The sequence below is a fragment of the Artemia sp. Qi Xiang Cuo genome, chromosome 8, assembly GCF_049724085.1.
Source record: "Artemia sp. Qi Xiang Cuo chromosome 8, ASM4972408v1, whole genome shotgun sequence".
In the NCBI taxonomy this organism is placed as follows: Eukaryota; Metazoa; Arthropoda; class Branchiopoda; order Anostraca; family Artemiidae; genus Artemia; species Artemia sp. Qi Xiang Cuo.
This window is the reverse complement of record NC_142801.1, coordinates 13,891,236-13,915,531: the sequence shown is the minus strand read 5'-3', so window position 1 is coordinate 13,915,531 and position 24,296 is coordinate 13,891,236. Positions and strand designations below refer to the sequence as shown.

Below are 24,296 nucleotides of genomic sequence, written 5' to 3'. Positions count from 1 at the left end.
CGACTATTTACGACTGCAACTACTTGCAAATATTACTCCTTGCGACGGCGACTACTTCCGATTGCAGCTACTTGTGACTGTAACTGCGACTAATTATAACTGCAAGTACTTTTAACTGTTACTAACTGCGACTTTGACTAATTGTAACTCCGACTATTTAGGATTGAGACTACTTGTGGTGGTGACTTCTATTACTTGCGACTACTTGGGACTGTTACTCCTATAGACTGTGACTGCTTACGATTGAACTACTTTCAACTGTTGCTAAATGCGACTTAGACTGCTTAAGACTGCAACTGCAGCTACTTGTGACTTTGACTGCTCGTGATTGTGCCTTTTTGTGACTGCGACTGCAACTAAGGCCCAGCGCCCACGGGAAAACGGTTTCAAGACAACGGTTGGAAACTAGTCTCATCTGCAACTGGTTTACGACCAGTTTACAACCAAAATAAAACGTTTGTCCGCCCACGGATGCGAGTGGCTATGGATCAGTTGTGTTTATCTAATTGAGCAGTGCAGTGTGGTTAACTTTGTTGAGTTTTGACGAGGAAGACTTAGTTGATAACAATGAGTACCGCGATTTTCGTAGGGTTCAGAGGGAGTATCGGGTCCATCCCCACTTGGAAAAGAATACAAAGTCTCGTCTGTTCTTAGCAGCAGAAGAACTGTCTCAAACAGATAAAAAAATTGTCGCATTTTACAGAATGTCGTAGGAATCTTCATGCTTCTCCACCTCTCCTATGAATTTCACGTTTAATTCTTGTTCTGAAATGTTGAGAGCCAAAATAATTAGACAATATCAACGCGGTAGCTCCCGCAAATGTATGGGGGGGGGGGGGGCCGGGCCTAATTGTGACTGCAACTCCTTGGGACTATGACTGCAACTGCTTAAAACTGCGACTACTTATGACTGCGGCTACCTACGACTTTGATCACTTGTGACTGCGACTGCTCGTGACTGCAACTATTTAAGAGTGTAACTATTACTAACTGTGACTTTGACTAATTTCAACTGTGACTAATTGCGGTTGCGGCTACTTGTGACTCTGACTGCTTTGGACTCCAACTACGACTTTTTGCGGATGCACTTGCAACTGCATCCACTTGTGTCTGCCACTGCAACTATGTATGACTCTGACGACTTGCGATTGCGACTGTGACTACTTGTAACTGTAACTGTTACTACTTGTGACTGCGATTACTTGTGACAACGACTGCAGCTGCTTTCCAGTGTGACTACTTGCGACTCGTGGGCGGGCCCCCACTTTACTTCAAGGCCATGGTCGAAAAACAGTTGCGTGCACAATCGGTTAGCAATTCTAGTCTCAAAACAGTTACTCTGTGGGCGCTAGGCCTAATTGTGACTGCAACTCCTTGGGACTATGACTGCAACTGCTTAAAACTGCGACTACTTGTGACTGCGGCTACCTACGACTTTGATCACTTGTGACTACAACTGGTCTTGACTGCAACTATTTAAGAATACAACTATTACTAACTGCGACTTTGGCTACTTTCAATGCGACTCATTGCGGCTGCGGCTACTTGTGACTCTGACTGCTTGTGACTGCAACTGTGACTTTTTGCGGATGCACTTGCAACTGCATCCACTTGCGTCTGCGATTGCAACTACGTGTGACTCCGACGACTTGCGATTGCGATTGTGACTACTTGCAATTGTAACTTTTACTACTTGTGACTGCGAAAACTTGTGACAGTGCCTGCAGCTGCTTTTCAGTGTGACTACTTGCCACTGCGACTACTGCAACTAATTGTGTTTGTGGTTGCGACTTCTTACCACTGCGACTATTGTCAACTATTCAAAGCAGATATTCACGGATATGTTTCTTTGGCCATGAGAACTTGGGATACCCTTATTAAAAATGTGTATTTTAAAAATATGTGAACTTTTTCGGTTTTGCCCTAATGAATGGTGTCTTATATTCAGGAGCTAAAAGTGTTTTTGAACCTAATTTTCTATAGATAGATAGATAGATAGATATGTATTGCAATAAAAGCCACTTTGGGCCATGACAAAAAAAGGAAAATCACACAAAATAATAACATGATTATAACACTCATAGCAAAGTATGGTAGCCTACATAACAATAACAACGCAAAATTACAAAACATTACAAAAACATAATAAAGCACATGATACCATTAAACTAACATAAATAGATAGATGTATGTTACATCTATCAAGGGCCATGACTACAAAAATAACAAACAAGAAAACAACTTACACACATACAACAATACTTTCCACACTCACCCCACCCCTTTTACAAAAATCTATCTTTATGTGACATACCCAATTTTATATACTTTGCTATCATTCTTATTGTCCCATAATTTTTTGATCCCATTACTGAAACCAACCACTCACTTGTCCCCACATTAACAAAAAATAATTCATTTCTTGAATCCTGTAATTCGGGACAAAGGGCGATGAAGTGAAGCAGATCCTAACCATTTTCTCCGCACATGGGCATGAGTAAGGACCCTCCTTTACCCTTACCCTCCCTAAATATTTCCTCCTTTCTCCAAGTGCTAGAAAATTACCCCTCCCTGATATATACCACTTAATTTCTTCACTATTTAAACCCGCTTTAAAATAATTATCATATCCCCAGACCTCCTTCCATTGCCGGTAAATGCCGAGGGACACCGAGGCTGCGACTTCACAATGCCATTTCTGAATCTCCTGATTTTCAATCACTCCCTTTACTAGTTTTGCTACATTTCCTACTTCCAGCCCTCTCCCCTTCCCTTCATTCCAAACACCTGATAACCCACAACTATTTAAGATTGATTTCACCTGGGAAGCCCATGAACATTTCCTTCTATCCTGCAACACCTCCAGATAAGCTGCATTTACTAACCTATTATTCTGTAAACCAATCACCTTTTCCCAGTATCCTATTATTCTAACCAATCTTTTTACCCTCAATGAAAACAATCCTAGATCACCCTTTAACACCAGATATTAAATTTCCCGCTTAGCCCTAAAAGTCTCCTGAAATGTCCTAAATAAATTCTCTCTATTTTTTCCCCTTTTTCAAAACCCCAAACTTCCCCACCGTAACTCAATGCTGGGCCTACCTTCGTCTCAAAAATTCTCTTCTGTAGCTTAATATCTGCCGGTCCTAGATGCCTAAGGGGACTCTTCAACAACGCCCATGAAGCCTTATGACCCTTCCAACTCGCTATTTGCATCTGATCACTCCATTTCCCTGAACTCGTGAACTTACATCCCAAATAAATATAATCCTTAACTTCATTCATCTCTTTATCTTTAAAATAAAACTTATTCTTTTCTCTTTCATTATTTCCAAAAACTAATATAACTGATTTTTCAATATTTAAAACTAATTTTTTACTCTCCAGATAACTATCCAAAATCTCTAACATCTATATTTATAGGAAGCTCCTCGACAATCTTCTCCATCGCCTCTAAGTTTGAACGGAGTGGCACCCGAAGAAAACTGCCACATAATGAACTTTGATGACCTCGAAGATAAACAAAAGTTCTTCATTGACAAGATCTTGAAACTTCAAAGAGGAAATGCCAGAAAAACTGAAAAAGTTGAATTTCTTGAAGAGCATGTCAAAAGCTTAACTGACGAAATTAAAAAGAAAAACAAAATTTTGACGAGTTATTTCTTGAAAGAAGAGGCAGGAGGACTCAGCTCTGAAAGAAGTGATAAAGTAAAAGTAAGTTAATCAATAGCAGTTTAAATTTAAGGGAATTAAAATTAAATTCATTTATCAAGTTATTTTTTAATTAATTAATTGAAATTGATGAATTAACTAACATCGATAGAATAAATCAGTTTAATATTTTTTTTTCTCTCTCTCTCTCTCTCTCTCTCTCTCTCTCTCTCTCTCTCTCTCTCTCTCTCTCTCTCTCTCTCTCTCTCTCTCTCTCTCTCTCTCTCTTGGTGTCATCCTATGTATAAAGAGCAATAAGAAGCAACTAAATATAATTTAGGAAATGGAGCAAACCCATATATCATAGGCAGCGCCCTAGCGCTGCCTAAGTAAAGAACGATGTGGGACACAATGTGTTTTTGGTTTTTTCTCCATACCCGGGCACTTCGTATCGAAGGAGTTGTCGTAGAAACTTCGAAAATGGCTCATTCGATTGGATATTGGAGTGGCTGGTGCACTTTTTAATAGTCGAAAGTGATTGGAGGGCAACAAGCCCCCCCCCCCCACGCCCGTCCTTCCCCCAAACACATCCAATCAAAATTTTGCGATAGCCATTTTGTTCAGCGTAGTTTATTTCCAGATAGGAAATAACTTTTTGAGGAGGACACACCCCCACAACCCTCGGGGCATGGGTTTTAAGTTGTGCCCTGGGGGCATATAAGGTTTTTATATAAGGTGTTGTCGTAGAAACTTCAAAAAAGGCTAATTCGATTGGAAATTCAAAAGGCTAGTGCCCTTTTTAATAGGCGAAAGTGATTGGAGGGCATCTACCCCCGCCCCCCCCCCCGCCCATCATTCCCCCAAACACATCCAATCAAAATTTTCAGATAGCTATTTTGTTCAGCGTAGTTGATTTCCAGATATAAAATATCTTTTAGAGGAGGACACTCCCTAAAAGGGTTTTAAGTTATGCCCTAGGGGGATATAAGGTTTTTATAGAAGGCCTTGTCGTAGAAACTTTAAGAAAGGCTCGTTCGATTGGAAATTTAAAGGTCCAGTGCCCTTTTTAATAGTCGAAAGTGATTGGAGGGCAACTAGCCCCCCCCACGCCCATCATTCCCCCAAAAACATCTAATCAAAAATTGGATATAGATATTTTGTTCAATGTAGTTGATTTCCAGATAGAAAATATGTGTTTGAGGAGGACACTCCCTCATAACCCTCAGGGCAAGGGTTTTAAGTTATGCCCTGGGGATATATAAGGTTTTTATAGAAGGTGTTGTCGTAGAAACTTCAAAAGGGGCTCATTCGATTGAAAATTCAAAGAACTAGCCCTTTGAATTTTGAGATAGCCATTTAGCTGAGACTTTTTAGCTGAGATTCTTTAGCAGCATAATGCAAAAAAGCACTCTGCCATCTAACTTCATTAACTAAAAAAACTTGTTCCACAAAATAAGTTTTTCAAAGAAAAGTAAAGAACTCCATTAAACAAAAAATGAGCAAAAATAAAATCAAATAATCTACCAAGCGTGAAACTACCACAAATCAGCATCGATAAATAAATGAAACCCAAAACGAACAGAAATTACAATAAATAACCGATTCAAAGTCAAAACGAGCAGAAATTAATATAGGTTGGGCGCAAAAACCCTATGCCTTCCCAAGGCCAGAACAAAATTTGCACTTTACTGAAAAAATAGAAATGTTTTTACTTTTATAACTTTAATAAATCAAATAATATTAACATTTGGTTACTAAATATCAGTATATGTATATTAAACTGACAATGCACATTCATTTGTATTTTTTCTGTAAAGTGCAAATTTTATTCTGGCCTTGGGAAGGCATAGGGGTTTTGCCCCCAACTTATGTTCATTTCTGCTCATTTTGGGTTTTATTTATTTATCGATGCTGATTTGTGGTAATTTCACGCTTGGTAGATTATTTGATTTTATTATTGCTCATTTTTTGTTTAATGGAGTTCTTTGCTTTTCTTTGAAAAACTTATTTTGTGGAAAAAGTTTTTTAGTTAATGAAGATAGATGGCAGAGTGCTTTTTTGCATGCTGCTAAAGAATCTCAGCTAAAAAGTTACCATTATTTCTAGTTAAACATTCACAAAACCCACGTTCATTATAGCACTTGCCTCCCCCTCATGGGGGACTTTCTGATGATGCTCAAGACGCCTCCCCCAACTTTCGCCAACTTTTTTGTCGGTAGCATACGAATAAAATCTTTTATTTTAATCTGTTATTTGAATTATCAACTTGGTGGAAGTGATTAAAGACTGGCTAACTATAGTAAAGCCTAGACGGATAGTGTTTATGAGAGGGAAAGCTGGCATAACTTTTTCAGAGTTGTACAAAAATATTCTTTTCCCTTCTTTATGATCATGTCTATCATCCATCCTAGGGCAGAAGTAAGGAAGGGAACGGTAACGAATATGGCATTGGACTTTAAAGTCCCTACCGGTGGTGCTGATCTCCGTTCCTTGGCCCTTAAGCCAGGAAGTGCAATGGAGGGCTATTGGCCAACCATCCTGTGCTTTCACACACCCTTCCTGTTTATCGTCCCCAGATTTCTCCAGGTACCCATTTAAAGCTGGGTCGACTCTGGATACACTAGGATTTGAACCCTCGTCCTGTCAGACAAAGGATCCTAAATCCAGCGCACCAATCCACTCGGCTAGGATGGCTAGATAAGTAAGGAAGTTAGGTATACATTAAGGATCATTCAAATAGTATATCAGTTATCTGAGCCATTTGAACGATTTTCGATTCATTTATAGGACTTTGACTATTTGCCATGGCAGCTTGCTTGGCTTTTTTATCATGCTCATCAGTCCTAGTTGTATATAAAACTTGTTTCCCTTTGATTTTGAATCATTACAGAAATTTCCCCTTCAATCACAGCCAAATCTAGGGGCGAAAGTCAATCGTCGTTTAAGGTATCAATAGGTGCACCAAGTGAATTTTGTCATTGTTTCCGTCATTTTTAGGTTTTATTTATTCATTCATGGATGGTAATTTCAACTCGTTTTTATTTTGATTTAGTCATTGTGTGAGTCATTTTTAGGTTTCATTTATTCATTCATGGTCATTTCAACTCCTTTTAATTTTGATTTAGTCATTCTCTCCGTCATTTTTAGGTTTCATTTATTCGTTCATGGTAATTTCAACTCGTTTTAATTTTGATTTAGTCATTGTGTTTGTCAGTTTTAGGTTTCATTTATTTATTCATGGTAATTTCAACTGGTTTTAATTTTGATTTAGTCATTGTTTCCGTCATTTTTAGATTTCATTTATTCATTCACGGTAATTTCAGCTCGTTTTAATTTTGATTTAGTCATTGTGTGTGTCATTTTTGGGTTTCATTTATTCATTTATGGTCATTTCAACTCGTTTTAATTTTGATTTAGTCATTGTGTCAGTCATTTTTAGGTTTCATTTATTCATTCATGGTAATTTCAACTCGTTTCAATTTTGATTTAGTTATTGTGTCCGTCATTTTTGCTTGATTTACTTTTTAACACAAGGAACAAAGTACAGTACCAGAAGAAACAGGTCGGCATTTCAGTGAATTCAAGATACACGTGACTTACAGTTTTGAACGAAATCGAAACACACTATATCGGTGCAGGATATGAAAAGGGCGTAACAGCTATATCTCAGGAACAGCTTATAGTACTAAGTTGAAACTTTCAGTACATTTTGAGGGGGAGGTTGAACCAACCTAGGGTACTATATGCATACTACTATTATTTCTACTGCTGCTAATAATACTACTATTAAGGCTAAGGGTGACAAGGAAATGTTTTCAGGAAAATCGGAGGGGGGGGGGTTGAATCAAATTGAAACACACTTTGTGTATGCAGGGTTTTAAAAGGGCGTATGAGAAGTATCTCAGGAACGGCTTAGAGCATTAGGTTGAAACTTTCAGGGAATGCTGAAGTGGATGTTGAACCAGTAAAAATGTACTATGTACATATTACTACTACGATTACTTGCAATAGTACTACTACTGCTATGGCTATTAGTACTACTATTACTAGGGCTAAGAGTTTTAAGGTGAAACTTTGAGGGATTGTTAAGAGGGATTTTGAAGCAAATCAAAACACACTATGTGCATGCAGATTATCAAGAGGGTGTATCAGGAATATCTCAGAAACGGCTTGAAGTATTAAGTTGAACTACCAGTGCACGAGAAGGGGACATTGACCTAGACCAAAAAGGCACAATGTGAATACAGTCACTGCTTTTACTACTGCTATCACTACTGCTCTTAATGTTCCTACTGTCGCTTCTACTGCAACGATTACCACTATTGCTAGTGCTAATGTTATTAGGTAAAACTTTCAGATAAAGAGGAGGTCGGTATTGAACTAAGTCAAAACACACTATTTGTATGCATGTAGTCAAAATGGTACATCAACAATATCTAAGAAAATACTTAGAGTATTAAGGTGAAGCTTTCAGAACATTTTGAGAGGGATGCTTAACTGAATCAAAACACACTATGTACATGTGTATTATTGGAGCAATGTATTAACAATATCCCATAAACAATAAGTAGAACAACAGGGAAACTTTTATACAAGACAGTGGAACCCAACTTTAAATGAATGTTTCGACCCTATATCCAAGGGTCGACAGTGGCCTATATCCAAGGCAAGACAGTGGAACGCAACTTTAAATGAATATTTCGACCCTATATCCAAGGGCCGTCTTCAGCAAAACAAAAATGAAAATAAATATAATACGAAAGGCATAGATGTTTGTTTTGCCGAGGACGGCCCTTAGATATAGGGTTGAAATATTTAAAGTTGCGTACCAATGTCTTCTGTAAAAATTTCCCTGTTTACCTACTTATTGTTTATGACGGAAAGGCAATGTGGCCTTTGTTGCTATTTAACAATATCCCAGCAAAAAAAACATAGCTAAATCTTTTAGGGCTACTAATATTACTACCACTTTTGCTAGTAATTCCAGTACTACTACTGCTACTGTTACTAATTCTACTACTACTATTGCTACTATTGAGCTAATTCAAAATATTTTAAGTGCATCTAGGTTGTCAAAGTGACACATGCGGGATGCCTTAGGATTCAAATAGGGTATAAAGTAGAAAATTTCAGGGAAAGATTACATTACTTTAATACTAAATCGAAAGAAACTATGTGCATGCTGGTTGTCAATAAATACGTATTAGTAAAATCTCAAGAACGGCTTAGGGTATTAAGTTGAAACTTCTAGGGCTACTAGTATTAGTTCTTTTGCTGCTGCTATTGAAATCAAAAGGGCCAAACTGCATTTAAACTTCCAAATACAATGTTTCCAAAACTGAATAGGGTATTAGGTTTTATTTTTCGTGAAAAGTTGAGGAGGTGTAAAGCTAAACCAAAAGATACTATGTGTTTCCAGATTTTCACAAGGGCGTGTTCGTAATATCCCAGTGACAGCTTGGTGTGTTACGTGGAACGAAAATGACCATGCAGATTTTTAACCCAAGTATTTGAATATTTTCCCAGTACCCATCAATCCTATGCATTATAGAACAACTATGGTTAAAAATTGTTGAAAAACTTAGCTCAACATCTAAAATACAAGTCAAAATCTGGATTCTTATAGAGAAAATAGAAAAGATTTAAAATATGGTTTTCTTAGCCAACTAAAAAGACTGTCAATTAAAAACAAACAGAAATTAGTTTGAATTTTTTCCACAAAAGAAGTTTCTCAAAGAAAAGAACTACATCAAACGGAAACGGATTTTTTTACGCACTAAAGTGACATAAACCACAATGTGTGACATCATTTTGTATATGAAGATTTGTGTCACAAACCGAATTTTATTACAATGCTTTCTTGTTTGTTTGTTTTATTATACAAAAGGCATAGATGTTACAAATCCCTTTCAAATCAGCCTTTAAACAACTCTTTATATTGTTCTTGTGCCCTGCTAATAATGAAGGAAAAAAAAAAGAAGAAGAGAACTCGTCAGTGCTGCAAAAAACTGATTTGCCTTGTTTTTTAAGGTTGAAGCTGTAACCTTTCTGTATGATGTTTCCGACAATGGTGATTCTAATAGTTCAGTTTTATTTCGTTTCGACACTATTTTCGAGGGTTTTTGGGCTATCTTTCGAAATTTTCATAAATTTTGGTTTTCGCAATAAACATTTTCCATTAAGATAAATCGAAATCAAGGTTGATTCAATGGTGATTCTAATAGTTCAGTTTTTATTTCGTTCCGACACTATTTTTGAGAGTTTTTGGGCTGCCTTTCGAAATTCCTATAAATTTTGGTTTTCGCAATAAATATATTCCATTAAGACAAATCGAAATCACGGTTGATTCTATGGTGATTCTAATGGTTCAGTTTTTATTTCGTTCCGCACTATTTTTGAGAGTATTTGTGCTGTCTTTCGAAATTCCCATAAATTTTGGTTTTCGCAATAAACATTTTCCATTAAGATGAAATCGAAATCAAAGTTGATTATATAGTGATTCTAATGGTTCAGGTTTTTATTTCGTTCCGATACTATTTTTGAGAATTTTTGGGCTGTATTTCAAAATTCCCATAAATTTTGGTTTTCGCAATAAACATTTTCCATTAAGATAAATCGAAATCAAGGTTGACTCTATGGTGATTCTAATGGCTCAGTTTTTGTTTCGTTCCGACACTATTTTTGAAAGTTTTTGGGCTGTTTTTCGAAATTTCCATAAATTTTAGTTTTCGCAATAAATATATCCCATTAAGATAAATCGAAATCAAGGTTGATTCTATGGTGATTCTAATGGTGAAGTTTTTATTTCGTTCCGACACTATTTTTGAGAGTTTTTTGGCTGTTATTCCATTAATGTAAATCGAAATCATGGTTGACTCTATGGTGATTCTAATGGCTCAGTTTTTGTTTCGTTCCGACACTATTTTTGAAAGTTTTTGGGCTGTTTTTCGAAATTTCCATAAATTTTAGTTTTCGCAATAAATATATCCCATTAAGATAAATCGAAATCAAGGTTGATTCTATGGTGATTCTAATGGTGAAGTTTTTATTTCGTTCCGACACTATTTTTGAGAGTTTTTTGGCTGTTATTCCATTAATGTAAATCGAAATCATGGTTGACTCTATGGTGATTCTAATGGCTCAGTTTTTGTTTCGTTCCGACACTATTTTTGAAAGTTTTTGGGCTGTTTTTCGAAATTTCCATAAATTTTAGTTTTCGCAATAAATATATCCCATTAAGATAAATCGAAATCAAGGTTGATTCTATGGTGATTCTAATGGTGAAGTTTTTATTTCGTTCCGACACTATTTTTGAGAGTTTTTTGGCTGTTATTCCATTAATGTAAATCGAAATCATGGTTACCATTCCAGAATAAGCTTCAAACGGTTATTTTTCTCACTTGACAGGTTTTGGTTACTATGGGCCATAGTTCGTTCTTTACTATGTCTTCCCTACTTCGCAACCAGGATAAACATTTACTATAATAAGGCTAAAGTTTTCTTGGAATTTCTAATGTAAATAGTGGTCCGCGATCGTACTTTAGACTGCTTGTAGTGATTATTGATTGGTGGGAACTAGTAAAAATGATTATTTAAAGTAAAATGTTTTGACTGACTGTTAAGTCGATTAAATTAATTTTATATTTGTCCTTTATTTATAAAGTATTCTGCTACATAAAAAACATTTAATAAACAATCTAAGGTTGAAATTTAAAAAATCGTTCATAAATGCCTAAGGTGAATGAGCTCACAAAAGTTAAAGATTGGGTGGTATATATTTTACGCTTTAAATGATTGCAGTACTTCAGAACCTATTGATTTGTCGTTTTATCTCAGGATTATTTTTTTTAATAACGCGATTTTACGTACATAGATAAATTAAAACTTAAAATAAATAAAAAATATCCTTTATATGATGGAAGCCGCTTGAGAACCAAAAATGATCTGAAGAAGACCCTCCTTTTTCTTCAATGCTCAGGGTCCCATTGCAGCCCCTTTTGGCACTGAATCAAGATTTTCAGAGTGTCGATTTTAATCAAAAGGGTAGAAAGATCCAAAAAATGCCCCTCCGAGGATAAGATACTTTAGTCTTAGGAGTAAGGATCCTAAATTATGTCCATAGCTCGTTTGCAGTATTGAATATTCTTAGTCCACAATAAATTTGTGGACTAATCGGACTTTTTAATGGACCTTTAGTCTTAGGAGTAAGGATCCTAAATTATGTCCATAGCTCGTTTGCAATACTAAACATTCTTAGTCCACAATAAATTTGTGGACTAATCGGACTTTTAATGGACCTTTAGTCTTAGGAGTAAGGATCCTAAATTATGTCCATAGCTCGTTTGCAGTATTGAATATTCTTAGTCCACAATAAATTTGTGGGCTAATCGGACTTTTTAATGGACCTTTAGTCTTAGGAGTAAGGATCCTAAATTATGCCCATAGCTCGTTTGCAATACTAAACATTCTTAGTCCACAATAAATTTGTGGACTAATCGGACTTTTTAATGGACCTTTAGTCTTAGGAGTAAGGATCCTAAATTACGCCCATAGCTCGTTTGCAATACTGAACATTCCTAGTCCACAATAACTTTGTGGACTAATCGGACTTTTTAATGGACCTTTAGTCTTAGGAGTAAGGATCCTAAATTATGCCCATAGCTCGTTTGCAATACTGAACATTCTTAGTCCACAATAAATTTGTGGACTAATCGGACTTTTTAATGGACCTTTAGTCTTAGGAGTAAGGATCTTAAATTATGACCATAGCTCGTTTGCAGTATTGAATATTCTTAGTCCACAATAAATTTGTGGACTAATCGGACTTTTTAATGGACCTTTAGTCTTAGGAGTAAGGATCCTAAATTATGCCCATAGCTCGTTTGCAGTATTGAATATTCTTAGTCCACAATAAATTTGTGGACTAATCGGACTTTTTAATGGACCTTTAGTCTTAGGAGTAAGGATCCTAAATTATGTCCATAGCTCGTTTGCAGTATTCAATATTCTTATTCCACAATAAATTTGTGGGCTAATCGGACTTTTTAATGGACCTTTAGTCTTAGGAGTAAGGATCCTAAATTATGTCCATAGCTCGTTTGCAGTATTGAATATTCTTAGTCCACAATAAATTTGTGGACTAATCGGACTTTTTAATGGACCTTTAGTCTTAGGAGTAAGGATCCTAAATTATGCCCATAGCTCGTTTGCAATACTAAACATTCTTAGTCCACAATATATTTGTGGACTAATCGGACTTTTTTATGGACCTTTAGTCTTAGGAGTAAGGATCCTAAATTATGTCCATAGCTCGTTTGCAGTATTGAATATTCTTAGTCCACAATAAATTTGTGGGCTAATCGGACTTTTTAATGGACCTTTAGTCTTAGGAGTAAGGATCCTAAATTACGCCCATAGCTCGTGTGCAATACTAAACATTCTTAGTCCACAATAAATTTGTGGACTAATCGGACTTTTTAATGGACCTGTAGTCTTAGGAGTAAGGATCCTAAATTACGACCATAGCTCGTTTGCAATACTGAAAATTCTTAGTCCACAATAAATTTGTGGACTAATCTGACTTTTTAATGGACCTTTAGTCTTAGGAGTAAGGATCCTAAATTATGCCCATAGCTCGTTTGCAGTATTGAATATTCTTAGTCCACAATAAATTTGTGGACTAATCGGACTTTTTAATGGACCTTTAGTCTTAGGAGTAAGGATCCTAAATTATAGCCATAGCTCGTTTGCAATACTAAACATTCTTAGTCCACAATAAATTTGTGGACTAATCGGACTTTTAATGGACCTTTAGTCTTAGGAGTAAGGATCCTAAAGTATGCCCATAGCTCGTTTGCAATACTAAACATTCTTAGTCCACAATAAATTTGTGGACTAATCGGACTTTTTAATGGACCTTTAGTCTTAGGAGTAAGGATCCTAAATTATGCCCATAGCTCGTTTGCAATACTAAACATTCTTAGTCCACAATAAATTTGTGGACTAATCGGACTTTTTAATGGACCTTTAGTCTTAGGAGTAAGGATCCTAAATTATGCCCATAGCTCGTTTGCAATATTGAATATTCTTAGTCCACAATAAATTTGTGGACTAATCTGACTTTTTACTGGACCTGTAGTCTTAGGAGTAAGGATCCTATATTATGTCCATAGCTCGTTTGAATTAGTGAATATTCTTAGTCCACAATAAATTTGTGGAATAATCGGACTTTTTAATGGACCTTTAGTCTTATGAGTAAGGATCCTAAATTAGGACCATAGCTCGTTTGAAATAATAAACATTCTTAGTCCACAATAAATTTGTGGACTAATCGGACTTTTTAATGGACCTTTAGTCTTAGGAGTAAGGATCCTAAATTACGACCATAGCTCGTTTGCAATAGTGAACATTGCTAGTACACAATAAATTTGTGGACTAATTGGACTTTTTAATGGACCTTTAGTCTTAGGAGTAAGGATCCTAAATTAGGCCCATAGCTCGTTTGCACTACTGAACATTCTTAGTCCACAATAAATTTGTGGACTAATCGGACTTTTTAATTGACCTTTAGTCTTAGGAGTAAGGATCCTAAATTATGTCCATAGTTCGTTTGCAGTATTGAAGATTATTAGTCCACAATAAATTTGTGGGCTAATTGGACTTTTTAATGGACCTGTAGTCTTAGGAGTAAGGATCCTAATTTATGCCCATAGCTCGTTTGCAATACTCAACATTCTTAGTCCACAATAAATTTGTGGACTAATCGGACTTTTAATGGACCTTTAGTCTTAGGAGTAAGGATCCTAAATTAGGCCCATAGCTCGTTTGCAATATTGAACATTCCTAGTACACAATAAATTTGTGGACTAATTGGACTTTTTAATGGACCTTTAGTCTTAAGAGTAAGGATCCTAAATTAGGCCCATAGCTCGTTTGCAATACTGAACATTCTTAGTCCACAATAAATTTGTGGACTAATCGGACTTTTTATGGACCTTTAGTCTTAGGAGTAAGGATCCTAAATTATGCCCATAGCTCGTTTGTAATACTGAACATTCTTAGTCCACAATAAATTTGTGGACTAATCGGACTTTTTAATGGACCTTTAGTCTTAGGAGTAAGGATCCTAAATTATGCCCATAGCTCGTTTGCAATACTGAACATTCTTAGTCCACAATAAATTTGTGGACTAATCGGACTTTTAATGGACCTTTAGTCTTAGGAGTAAGGATCCTAAATTATGCCCATAGCTCGTTTGCAATACTGAACATTCTTAGTCCACAATAAATTTGTGGACTAATCGGACTTTTTAATGGACCTTTAGTCTTAGGAGTAATGATCATAAATTATGCCCAGAGCTCGTTTGCAATACTGAACATTCTTAGTCCACAATAAATTTGTGGACTAGTCGGACTTTTTAATGGACCTATAGTCTTAGGAGTAAGGATCATATATTATGCCCATAGCTCGTTTGCACTACTGAACATTCTTAGTCCACAATAAATTTGTGGACTAATCGGACTTTTTAATGGACCGATAGTCTTAGTAGTAAGGATCATAAATTATGCCCATAGCTCGTTTGCAATACTGAAAATTCTTAGTCCACAATAAATTTGTGGACTAATCGGACTTTTTAATGGACCTATAGTCTTAGGAGGAAGGATCATAAATTATGCACATAGCTCGTTTGCAATACTGAACATTCTTAGTCCACAATAAAGTTGTGGACTAATCGGACTTTTTAATTGACCTTTAGTCTTAGGAGTAAGGATCATAAATTATGCCCATAGCTCGTTTGCAATACTGAACATTCTTAGTCCACAATAAATTTGTGGACTAATCGGACTTTTTAATGGACCTTTAGTCTTAGGAGTAAGGATCCTAAATTATGTCCATAGCTCGTTTGCAGTATTGAATATTCTTAGTCCACAATAAATTTGTGGACTAATCGGACTTTTTAATGGACCTTTACTCTTAGGAGTAAGGATCCTAAATTATGCCCATAGCTCGTTTGCAATACTAAACATTCTTAGTCCACAATAAATTTGTGGACTAATCGGACTTTTTAATGGACCTTTAGTCTTAGGAGTAAGGATCCTAAATTATGCCCATAGCTCGTTTGCAATACTAAACATTCTTAGTCCACAATAAATTTGTGGACTAATCGGACTTTTTAATGGACCTTTAGTCTTAGGAGTAAGGATCCTAAATTATGCCCATAGCTCGTTTGCAAGACTGAACATTCTTAGTCCACAATAAATTTGTGGACTAATCGGACTTTTTAATGGACCTTTAGTCTTAGGAGTAAGGATCCTAAATTATGCCCATAGCTCGTTTGCAGTATTGAATATTCTTAGTCCACAATAAATTTGTGGACTAATCGGACTTTTTAATGGACCTTTAATCTTAGGAGTAAGGATCCTAAATTATGCCCATAGCTCGTTTGCAATACTCAACATTCTTAGTCCACAATAAATTTGTGGACTAATCGGACTTTTTAATGGACCTTTAGTCTTAGGAGTAAGGATCCTAAATTAAGCCCATAGCTCGTTTGCAATATTGAACATTGATAGTACACAATAAATTTGTGGACTAATCGGACTTTTTAATGGACCTTTAGTCTTAGGAGTAAGGATCCTAAATTAGGCCCATAGCTCGTTTGCAATACTGAACATTCTTAGTCCACAATAAATTTGTGGACTAATCGGACTTTTTAATGGACCTTTAGTCTTAGGAGTAAGGATCCTAAATTATGTCCATAGTTCGTTTGCAGTATTGAAGATTCTTAGTCCACAATAAATTTGTGGACTAATTGGACTTTTTAATGGACCTTTAGTCTTAGGAGTAAGGATCCTAAATTACGCCCATAGCTCGTTTGCAATACTAAACATTCTTAGTCCACAATAAATTTGTGGACTAATCGGACTTTTTATGGACCTTTAGTCTTAGGAGTAAGGATCCTAAATTACGCCCATAGCTCGTTTGCAATATTGAACATTGCTAGTACACAATAAATTTGTGGACTAATTGGACTTTTTAATGGACCTTTAGTCTTAGGAGTAAGGATCCTAAATTAGGCCCATAGCTCGTTTTCATTACTTAACATTCTTAGTCCACAATAAATTTGTGGACTAATTGGACTTTTTAATGGACCTTTAGTCTTAGGAGTAAGGATCCTAAATTATGCCCATAGCTCGTTTGCACTACTAAACATTCTTAGTCCACAATAAATTTGTGGACTAATCGGACTTTTTAATGGACCTTTAGTCTTAGGAGTAAGGATCCTAAATTATGCCCATAGCTCGTTTGCAATACTGAACATTCTTAGTCCACAATAAATTTGTGGACAAATCGGACTTTTTAATGGACCTTTAGTCTTAGGAGTAAGGATCCTAAATTATGCCCATAGCTCGTTTGCAATACTGAACATTCTTAGTCCACAATAAATTTGTGGACTAATCGGACTTTTAATGGACCTTTAGTCTTAGGAGTAAGGATCCTAAATTATGTCCATAGCTCGTTTGCAGTATTGAATATTCTTAGTCCACAATAAATTTGTGGACTAATCGGACTTTTTAATGGACCTTTACTCTTAGGAGTAAGGATCCTAAATTATGCCCATAGCTCGTTTGCAATACTAAACATTCTTAGTCCACAATAAATTTGTGGACTAATCGGACTTTTTAATGGACCTTTAGTCTTAGGAGTAAGGATCCTAAATTAAGACCATAGCTCGTTTGCAATACTAAACATTCTTAGTCCACAATAAATTTGTGGACTAATCGGACTTGTTAATGGACCTATAGTCTTAGGAGTAAGGATCCTAAATTATGCCCATAGCTCGTTTGCAATACTGAACATTCTTAGTCCACAATAAATTTGTGGACTAATCGGACTTTTTAATGGACCTTTAGTCTTAGGAGTAAGGATCCTAAATTATGACCATAGCTCGTTTGCAGTATTGAATATTCTTAGTCCACAATAAATTTGTGGACTAATCGGACTTTTTAATGGACCTTTAGTCTTAGGAGTAAGGATCCTAAATTAAGCCCATAGCTCGTTTGCAATACTAAACATTCTTAGTCCACAATAAATTTGTGGACTAATCGGACTTTTTAATGGACCTTTAGTCTTAGGAGTAAGGATCCTAAATTACGCCCATAGCTCGTTTGCAATATTGAACATTGCTAGTACACAATAAATTTGTGGACTAATTGGACTTTTTAATGGACCTTTAGTCTTAGGAGTAAGGATCCTAAATTAGGCCCATAGCTCGTTTGCAATACTGAACATTCTTAGTCCACAATAAATTTGTGGACTAATCGGACTTTTTAATGGACCTTTAGTCTTAGGAGTAAGGATCCTAAATTATGTCCATAGTTCGTTTGCAGTATTGAATATTCTTAGTCCACAATAAATTTGTGGACTAATCGGACTTTTAATGGACCTTTAGTCTTAGGAGTAAGGATCCTAAATTATGCCCATAGCTCGTTTGCAATACTAAACATTCTTAGTCCACAATAAATTTGTGGACTAATCGGACTTTTTAATGGACCTTTAGTCTTAGGAGTAAGGATCCTAAATTACGCCCATAGCTCGTTTGCAATATTGAACATTGCTAGTACACAATAAATTTGTGGACTAATAGGACTTTTTAATCGACCTTTAGTCTTAGGAGTAAGGATCCTAAATTATGCCCATAGCTCGTTTGCAATACTGAACATTCTTAGTCCACAATAAATTTGTGGACTAATCGGACTTTTTAATGGACCTTTAGTCTTAGGAGTAAGGATCCTAAATTATGCCCATAGCTCGTTTGTAATACTGAACATTCTTAGTCCACAATAAATTTGTGGACTAATCGGACTTTTAATGGACCTTTAGTCTTAGGAGTAAGGATCCTAAATTATGCCCATAGCTCGTTTGCAATACTGAACATTCTTAGTCCACACTAAATTTGTGGGCAAATTGGCCTTTTTAATGGACCTTTAGTCTAAGGAATAAGGATCCTAAATTATGACCAGAGCTCGTTTGCAATACTAAAAATTCTAATTCCACAATAACTTTTTGGGCAAATCGGACTATTTAATGGACCTTTAGTCTTAGGAGTAAGGATCCTAAATTACGCCCATAGCTCGTTTGCAATAATAAACATTCTTAGTCCACAATAAATTTGTGGACTAATCGGACTTTTTAATGGACCTTTAGTCTTAGGAGTAAGGATCATAAATTATGCCCATAGCTCGTTTGCAATACTGAACATTCTTAGTCCACAATAAATTTGTGGACTAATCGGACTTTTAATGGACCTTTAGTCTTAGGAGTAAGGATCCTAAATTATGCCCATAGCTCGTTTGCAATACTGAACATTCTTAGTCCACAATAAATTTGTGGACTAATCGGACTTTTTAATGGACCTTTAGTCTTAGGAGTAAGGATCATAAATTATGCCCATAGCTCGTTTGCAATACTGAACATTCTTAGTCCACAATAAATTTGTGGGCTAATCGGACTTTTTAATGGACCTTTAGTCTTAGGAGTAAGGATCTTAAATTATGCCCATAGCTCGTTTGCAATACTGAACATTCTTAGTCCACAATAAATTTGTGGACTAATCGGACTTTTTAATGGACCTTTAGTCTTAGGAGTAAGGATCCTAAATTATGCCCATAGCTCGTTTGCAATAGTGAACATTCTTAGTCCACAATAAATTTGTGGACTAATCGGACTTTTTAATGGACCTTTAGTCTTAGGAGTAAGGATCCTAAATTATGCCCATAGCTCGTTTGCAATACTGAACATTCTTAGTCCACAATAAATTTGTGGGCTAATCGGACTTTTTAATGGACCTGTTGTCTTAGGAGTAAGGATCCTAAATTATGCCCATAGCTCGTTTGCAATACTGAACATTCTTAGTCAACAATAAATTTGTGGACTAATCGGACTTTTTAATGGACCTCTAGTCTTAGGAGTAAGGATCCTAAATTATGCCCATAGCTCGTTTGCAATACTGAACATTCTTAGTCCACAATAAATTTTTGGACTAATCGGACTTTTTAATGGACCTTTATTCTTAGGAGTAAGGATCCTAAATTATGCCCATAGCTCGTTTGCAATACTGAACATTCTTAGTCCACAATAAATTTGTGGACTAATCGGACTTTTAATGGACCTTTAGTCTTAGGAGTAAGGATCCTAAATTATGCCCATAGCTCGTTTGCAATACTGAACATTCTTAGTCCACAATAAATTTGTGGACTAATCGGACTTTTGAATGGACCTCTAGTCTTAGGAGTAAGGATCCTAAATTATGCCCATAGCTCGTTTGCAATACTGAACATTCTTAGTCCACAATAAATTTGTGGACTAATCGGACTTTTAATGGACCTTTAGTCTTAGGAGTAAGGATCCTAAATTATGCCCATAGCTCGTTTGCAATACTGAACATTCTTAGTCCACAATAAATTTGTGGACTAATCGGACTTTTAATGGACCTTTAGTCTTAGGAATAAGGATCCTAAATTATGCCCATAGCTCGTTTGCAATACTGAACATTCTTAGTCCACAATAAATTTGTGGACTAATCGGACTTTTTAATGGACCTTTAGTCTTAGGATTAAGGATCCTAAATTATGCCCATAGCTCGTTTGCAATACTGAACATTCTTAGTCCACAATAAATTTGTGGACTAGTCGGACTTTTTAATGGACCTTTAGTCTTAGGAGTAAGGATCCTAAATTAAGCCCATAGCTCGTTTGCAATACTGAACATTCTTAGTCCACAATAAATTTGTGGACTAATCGGACTTTTAATGGACCTTTAGTCTTAGGAGTAAGGATCCTAAATTACGCCCATAGCTCGTTTGCAATACTGAACATTCTTAGTCCACAATAAATTTGTGGACTAATCGGACTTTTTAATGGACCTTTAGTCTTAGGAGTAAGTATCCTAAAGTACGCCCATAGCTCGTTTGCAATATTGAACATTGTTAGTACACAATAAATTTGTGGACTAATCGGACTTTTTAGTGGACCTTTAGTCTTAGGAGTAAGGATCCTAAATTACGCCCATAGCTCGTTTGCAATATTGAACATTGCTAGTACACAATAAATTTGTGGACTAATTGGACTTTTTAATGGACCTTTAGTCTTAAGAGTAAGGATCCTAAATGATGTCCATAGTTCGTTTGTAATATTGAACATTCTTAGTCCACAATAAATTTGTGGACTAATCGGACTTTTTAATGGACCTTTAGTCTTAGGAGTAAGGATCCTAAATTATGCCCATAGCTCGTTTGCAATATTGAACATTGCTAGTACACAATAAATTTGTGGACTAATTGGACTTTTTAATGGACCTTTATTCTTATGAGTAAGGATCCTAAATTATGCCCATAGCTCGTTTGCAATACTGAACATTCTTAGTCCACAATAAATTTTTGGACTTATCTGACTTGTTAATTGACCACTAGTCGTAGGAGTAAGGATCCTAAATACTGCCCATAGCTCGGGTGTACTACTAAACCTTCTGAGTCAACTATAAAGGTGTGGACTCATCGGACTTTTTATTGGACCGTTAGTCTTAGGAGTCAGGATCTTAAATTATGCCCATAGCTCGTTTGCACTACTGAACATTCTTAGTCCACAATAAATTTGTGGACTAATCGGACTTTTAATGGACCTTTAGTCTTAGGAGTAAGGATCCTAAATTATGCCCATAGCTCGTTTGCAATACTGAACATTCTTAGTCCACAATAAATTTGTGGACTAATCGGACTTTTTAATGGACCTTTAGTCTTAGGAGTAAGGATCATAAATTATGCCCATAGCTCGTTTGCAATACTGAACATTCTTAGTCCACAATAAATTTGTGGACTAATAGGACTTTTTAATGGACCTTTAGTCTTAGGAGTAAGGATCTTAAATTATGCCCATAGCTCGTTTGCAATACTGAACATTCTTAGTCCACAATAAATTTGTGGACTAATCGGACTTTTAATGGACCTTTAGTCTTAGGAGTAAGGATCCTAAATTATGCCCATAGCTCGTTTGCAATACTGAACATTCTTAGTCCACAATAAATTTGTGGACTAATCGGACTTTTAATGGACCTTTAGTCTTAGGAGTAAGGATCCTAAATTATGCCCATAGCTCGTTTGCAATACTGAACATTCTTAGTCCACAATAAATTTGTGGGCTAATCGGACTTTTTAATGGACCTTTAGTCTTAGGAGTAAGGATCCTAAATTATGCCCATAGCTCGTTTGCAATACTGAACATTCTTAGTCCACAATAAATTTTTGGACTAATCGGACTTTTGAATGGACCTATAGTCTTAGGAGTAAGGATCCTAAATTATGCCCATAGCTCGTTTGCAATACTGAACATTCTTAGTCCACAATAAATTTTTGGACTAATCGGACTATTTAATGGACCTTTAGTCTTAGGATTAAGGATCCTAAATTATGCCCATAGCTCGTTTGCAATACTGAACATTCTTAGTCCACAATAAATTTGTGGACTAATCGGACTTTTAATGGACCTTTAGTCTTAGGAGTAAGGATCCTAAATTATGCCCATAGCTCGTTTGCAATACTGAACATTCTTAGTCCACAATAAATTTGTGGACTAATCGGACTTTTAATGGACCTTTAGTCTTAGGAGTAAGGATCCTATATTATGCCCATAGCTCGTTTGCAATACTGAACATTCTTAGTCCACAATAATTTTTTGGACTAATCGGACTTTTTAATGGACCTTTAGTCTTAGGAGTAAGGATCCTAAATTATGCCCATAGCTCGTTTGCAATACTGAACATTCTTAGTCCACAATAAATTTGTGGACTAATCGGACTTTTAATGGACCTTTAGTCTTAGGAGTAAGGATCATAAATTATGCCCATAGCTCGTTTGCAATACTGAACATTCTTAGTCCACAATAAATTTGTGGACTAATCGGACTTTTTAATGGACCTCTAGTCTTAGGAGTAAGGATCCTAAATTATGCCCATAGCTCGTTTGCAATACTGAACATTCTTAGTCAACAATAAATTTGTGGACTAATCGGACTTTTTAATGGACCTCTAGTCTTAGGAGTAAGGATCCTAAATTATGCCCATAGCTCGTTTGCAATACTGAACATTCTTAGTCCACAATAAATTTGTGGACTAATCGGACTTTTTAATGGACCTTTAGTCTTAGGAGTAAGGATCCTAAATTATGCCCATAGCTCGTTTGCAATACTGAACATTCTTAGTCCACAATAAATTTGTGGACTAATCGGACTTTTAATGGACCTTTAGTCTTAGGAGTAAGGATCCTAAATTATGCCCATAGCTCGTTTGCAATACTGAACATTCTTAGTCCACAATAAATTTGTGGACTAATCGGACTTTTAATGGACCTTTAGTCTTAGGAGTAAGGATCCTAAATTATGCCCATAGCTCGTTTGCAATACTGAACATTCTTAGTCCACAATAAATTTGTGGACTAATCGGACTTTTAATGGACCTTTAGTCTTAGGAGTAAGGATCCTAAATTACGCCCATAGCTCGTTTGCAATACTGAACATTCTTAGTCCACAATAAATTTGTGGACTAATCGGACTTTTTAATGGACCTTTAGTCTTAGGAGTAAGAATCCTAAATTACGCCCATAGCTCGTTTGCAATATTGAACATTGTTAGTACACAATAAATTTGTGGACTAATCGGACTTTTTAATGGACCTTTAGTCTTAGGAGTAAGGATCCTAAATTACGCCCATAGCTCGTTTGCAATATTGAACATTGCTAGTACACAATAAATTTGTGGACTAATTGGACTTTTTAATGGACCTTTAGTCTTAAGAGTAAGGATCCTAAATGATGTCCATAGTTCGTTTGTAATATTGAACATTGTTAGTCCACAATAAATTTAAGATCAAATCCCCTCCTCCCAAACATCAATCCAATGTGTGAAGCTTTTCCATAAATAACTTCCTTGTCGATCTTAAGCTTTATAGTTTTTGGGTAAATATCAATTTGAGGTTTTGAGGTTATGAGTTGCACGGCTCAATCCCTTCCGGCCGAAGTGAGAAGGCGAGGATTGTTGACCTACTAGAATTAGCAAAAAATCGATATATCGATGTTGATGCAACTGTATAATCGATCATTCTTTAGATGTCAGCATACATATGTTGCTGATCCCTTTTCTTCTCTTTTTGGAATATAGTGTATTATTTCATGTTATTTGCTTCTTTTTTTGCAAGCTTTCTCAGGCCAAGAAGTTAGCTGCGGTGAGTTTTTTTTTTTTTTTTTTTTTTTTTTTTTTTTTTTTTTTTAGTGTCATTATGACGAAAAAATAATAAATTAATAGTCGTTAGACTAGTAAGAATACTACGAGCGTATATTTCTGATAATTTATAATATAACTGTTTGATACTTAAACCGGCCATTTTACCGCCGATTTTGTGACTATTCTCTTAGAGACGAACTTTGACCTATACTCTGTTTCCGGTCATGTTGGTTTGTCTAAGTCTTTATGTATAGAACAATTTATACGGCTGTGCTATCCTCAAGGCTATAATAGGTTTAAGTAGTAGCCTTAAATTATTCGTTCGCACTATCATTAGAGCTCGTCTTTTAACTGTCTAAAGGATAGTTTTTT

General features: G+C 35.9%; 1 protein-coding gene across 6 annotated transcripts in view; it reads left to right on the top strand.

Moving 5' to 3' along the window:
* LOC148949182 (uncharacterized) overlaps positions 1 to 24,296 on the top strand; it is a 235,625-nt gene that overhangs the window by 186,310 nt on the left and 25,019 nt on the right. For 5 of the 6 annotated variants that reach the window (XR_016142109.1, XM_089093222.1, XM_089093223.1 and 2 more), the window contains one exon: positions 3,427 to 3,717. Coding sequence is in view for 5 of the 6 variants with exons in the window: in XM_089093222.1 (XP_088949348.1) it covers positions 3,427 to 3,717 (291 nt within the window). In the remaining variant the exon portion in view is untranslated. Of the gene's footprint in view, positions 1 to 3,426; positions 3,718 to 23,898; positions 23,926 to 24,296 lie in introns of all 6 variants that reach the window. The other variant, XM_089093226.1, reaches the window with a different exon arrangement.